This window comes from Cupressus sempervirens, chromosome 9 (genome assembly GCF_028749045.1).
Source record: "Cupressus sempervirens isolate cs-2001-9-10 chromosome 9, ASM2874904v1, whole genome shotgun sequence".
Lineage (NCBI taxonomy): Eukaryota > Viridiplantae > Streptophyta > Pinopsida > Cupressales > Cupressaceae > Cupressus > Cupressus sempervirens.
Genome location: NC_143126.1, coordinates 443,400,596 through 443,404,974, shown reverse-complemented (window position 1 = coordinate 443,404,974; position 4,379 = coordinate 443,400,596). Strand labels below are relative to the sequence as shown.

The following is a 4,379-nucleotide window of genomic DNA, read 5'->3' as shown; positions in this document are numbered from 1 at the left end:
AATATGTCGGCCTTCCTTTTGACAATAAATCAAAGCCAAATCGCTCGGTATAAATAACAGGAAAGGAAATTTAGGGTTTCGATATTTTTTCGTAGCTGTTTCAATTTAACCGAGTCTAAAATCAAGGCTTTGATAAACGTGTCGACGATCGAAGGCCGTAGAACATTAGGAGAATCCAGACCGTTGGATTGGTTTATCCTTCGCCCTATACTACTAAATTGGTTGCGCTCTGCTTTCCTTTCAAGCAGAGGTGCCATTTGTTTAGTCGTGCGAGGGAGAGGCCAGGGTTTTATTGACAGTGCCGGCTGAGACAGAGGTCGTTTCGAAGGTGAGTTTATGCGCTCTAGAACCCATGTTTTTTGTTTGCGAAAGTTAAACTAAAATGAGTGGTTTTGTTGCTTCGAGGGTTTCTTGAGGGTTTGAGGCCGTGTGAGATTAAGTATCCGCCTGTCTCAGGGTTTGATTTTTCATTTGGTTTATTTTAATTTTCCTTCGTAGGTTACTCGGTTTCGTTTTCTGGCATTTTTCCTGCGTTGGGTTGGTAGGTTTTTTATATGTTGATTTAGGGTTTCAGACATAATTATTGATCTTGAATATTTGAACATTTTTTATCCTAGAGCTTTTTCTTCCTGTTCTCTTATAGTGTTCACCATCATTTCGGGGCCTCCGGTACCTCCGTGGACCTGAAAATGAAAGAGAAGTTTGTGTTGGTTTAGCTTAGTTTTATGTTGGAACCCTCAGGTTCTTCTCTGGAAGGGTTTTCATCCAGATGTCTGTCTTTGATGCAGCCCTAGTTTTCTTTCTTCAGCAAGATGTGGTTATCTAATATTGTTTGTGTCAGTTATTTATGAGAGTTTGTTTCAGAAAGATTATTTTTCGTATTTTTGGATATTTATTTTCGTTGGGGTTATCATCCAGATGACTGTCTTTGATGCAGCCCTAGTTTTTTTTTTTTTTTCAGTAAGATGTGGTTATATAATATGGTTTTTGTCTGTTATATAGGAGAGTTCGTTCTAGAAAGATTATTTTTCGTATCTGTGGATTTTTATTTTTGTTGGGGTTTCAAGGATATCTTTGTCGAATATGCACCACTGTAGCTGTATTTTTGATAAGTTCGTTTTTAACAAGAATAGGTTTCGTATTATACGACTTTTTTTTCGTCTGGTTTTAAAGGTTTTGTTTAGGGGATAAACATTTGTATTAGCTGTATTGATTCTTTCGATTAGCCACGGTGGCAATTGTAAGTTCAGAGTACTAAATGTTAGTTTCTTAAGCTTTAGGCTTTTATTCTTCATTTTTGTGTTTTTGGGTCTGTTCTGTTTATTTTATTCAGCTGTGTAGTCTTGTTCGAGTTTTTGGGCGCGCTGGCCTTCACATTAGATGAAACGTTATTTTAAATCGGTTCTTATGGGTTTTCTCAAATTGTAACACTTTTATTTACAGTGTTTTAGGATTTGAGCTGTAGATTGATGTTCAAAGTGTTTTGCTCATTATCACTGGAACATGATCCCATTTAATTAGTCAAAATAGTGCTTCTTAGACTTTTTTAATGATGTTTGGCTGAATTTGTTGCAAGTGTCTGATTTTGAAAGGCTCCTGTAATTCCATTTATAAAAAAAATCTTCTATAATGTGTTTTAGGACTCTATAATCGCTGTTTGTATTTGATTACGGTTCTTTTTTATGCCCTTTAATCTTTGTTTTTGACGAGTGCAGTTCTTAAAGTTATCCGTTACAGTCACACTTACTTGTATATGTGACATTGCACGCTTTTGGTGTTCTAATATAAGGGCGTTGCCTTCTAATTTTTAAATCGATGTTAGCATCTACATGCAACTATACTCTAAACGTGTCATTCTCTACGAATTTACATAATGGTTTGCATTTGTATTTTTTAATATATCTCTTAATGTGTAAATATGAGTATCTATAGTATTGTAATATGATACTGGTCTGATGGTTTTATAGTGTTGTATCTAGCATGCTAAATGTTTCTTGTCTAGATAGGTTTTGAAGGTTGTTAATACTAAGTTTGATATTCCTTCTCTGCATAATATCTTTGGTAATCTGTTTCAGCTTGAATATTTTTTTAGGCAGTGAACAATATGGGGAAATTAAGGAACAGAAAGAGATCTAAGACCGACCAGAAAACACCTGGGAGTGTTGACAAAAGTACAGTAACCCCCAACAAAGGTGGGCCAAAAGCAAAAAACGAATCGACGACCCCTAAGACACCTAAGCCTGAAGCTAATGTTGCAGCCGAGACTCCCGCAACAAATAATACCAATCAAAATGTGAAGAAAAATGCTACTCAGCAAGGAAAGAAAGAAGAGGGTGGCAAGGACAAGCTTGCTGGACTGATTTTCATGTGCAACTCCAAAACTAAGCAGGATTGTTTTCGATATCGTGTCTTTGGTTTGCCACCAAGTAAGAAGGACCTCGTGGAAAAAGTTAAGGCAGGGATGAAACTTTTCTTGTTTGATTTTGATCTGAGAATGATGTATGGCATCTATAAGGCTTCATCTACTGGAGGTATGAACTTGGAGCCAGATGCTTTTAGAGGGGGCAACTTTCCCGCCCAGGTCAGTTATTTTTTCACTTGTTCTTTTAGATTAGAGCTACCTAATTTCTATTAGTTTGCTGTGCAATTTTTTATGAATTGATTGACATAGATTATAATAAAAAACTGGTTTTTCAACTCATGCAGTAGGTGATTCTGTGTTTTGCTATGTTGGATTGTCGATTTCCTTGCATGAAATTTTACTTGTTTCATATACATGGAGAAGTCAGACAGAGAATTGTGTGTATTGCATTTAACTGTCTTCTTGTATTTAATGGAATGAACTAGTAGGTATTTTTGGCATTTGTTTTGTAGAAATATAATCTTTTTGTATGCTCATTCAACAATATTATTCACGCTTTACTTAAATGGATAATGTTTAACCTGCAGGTTCGCTTTCGTATTCACAAAGACTGCTTGCCATTAGCTGAAGACATTTTCAAGAAAGCAATCAAAGATAACTACGATGACAGGAAGAAATTTAGGTTTGAGCTCAATCCTCAACAGGTAAATAATATATTTGATTAGTTATTCAGTGATGATGATGGATGCTTAATTTATTTTTTGGATATTTAGATATCTTTTAATGCATACAGGTGAAGAAGCTCACCGAGTTATTCCGACCTGTAAGGCTTGATGCTCGTCTCCCAGTTGAACATCCAATCCCAATTGATCAACGACCAGTAAGACAACCGTTACTGCCTGATTATGGGTTTATTGGTGGTGATGGAAGGGACGAGATGCTACGAAGGGAAGAGTTACGAAGAGAGGAGATTCTGAGGGAAGAGTTACGAAGAGAAGAAATGCGAAGAGAGGAACTCCGGAGGGAAGAAATAAGGAGGGAGGAGATTAGAAGGGAGGAAATATTGTTGATGGAGAGGGAAAGGGAGCTGCTACGCTACAGGGAGGAATCTGCCAGGAGAATGGTACATGCCGATCATAATCCTCAGGCTCCATTATCTGCATACGGGCCAGATCCAGCTCTCGCTGAAAGGGAACACCTTTATAGGTATGGTGGTGGTGGTAGAGATTATTCTGCTCTCACGGCACCTGAACCATATCCGGCTCTACAGGGTCTAGATGCATATGCTTCAAATTATCATAAACAACTACAGGGAGATCAGCTCCCTGCTGGTGTTGGCTTATTACCTGAGTACCGAAACAGGTTAGATCCAAATATTGATTCTGTTTATCGCCAGGGACTGGATATTGACTACCGAAAGAGATTGGTTGATGTTCCTGCTGAAAGCTATTATGATCCACTACGCCGATCTGACATAGGCCCATCTGTTTCTGGAGTTGCACCATATTCTGGAGGTCTTGGTGGTTCATCACTGTACCGGTAGACTCCCAGAGCTTGAAGTTGCAGGGCTCAATTTATATTTTTGTTTTCTAGTATCATAGGCGCCTACAAACAGTGTCGGGGTCTCTTTTAATTCGCAGACATAAGTATGTTATTTTGTTTCAGTTTTACTGCCACGGATTTCTGAGATGTTGCAATGTGTTTTATTTACATCTTTTTACGTGGAGATCTCGCGCGTCTGGTGAATTTTTATGACGCTAGATAAATTTCAAGGTTCTGGATTTTTCTCAAGATATATATTTTGCTAGTCCGTAAGCTATCATCTATATTTTATGATTCAGAAAAGTGTTTTATTTTTGTCTTGTTTGGAATATGAATTAGATTTAATTTATATCATGTATTATATTAAAAATAAGGTACGCCAAACTATCCTTGAGAAGTAATTTAAAAGAGCATCATTGAATTAATTAAACAGCAATCAATGATATGATGTTATATCAATGTACCGGAAAGTACA

At 37.1% G+C, this 4,379-nt stretch overlaps 1 protein-coding gene across 2 annotated transcripts; it reads left to right on the top strand.

Annotated features, from left to right (window-relative positions):
• Positions 1 to 242: 242 nt before the first annotated feature.
• On the top strand, positions 243 to 4,157 carry LOC149539210 (uncharacterized). Of its 2 annotated transcripts, none has more exons than XM_089800544.1 (4): positions 243 to 328; positions 2,093 to 2,581; positions 2,950 to 3,066; positions 3,156 to 4,157. In XM_089800544.1, exons 2-4 carry the CDS (start codon positions 2,105 to 2,107, stop codon positions 3,903 to 3,905), a joined length of 1,344 nt encoding a protein of 447 aa, XP_089656670.1. In that variant the 5' UTR covers positions 243 to 328; positions 2,093 to 2,104; the 3' UTR covers positions 3,906 to 4,157. The 2 variants fall into 2 exon arrangements, with proteins under 2 accessions (XP_089656670.1, XP_089656671.1); XM_089800545.1 differs by having other exon boundaries at positions 2,076 to 2,581.
• Positions 4,158 to 4,379: the final 222 nt, after the last annotated feature.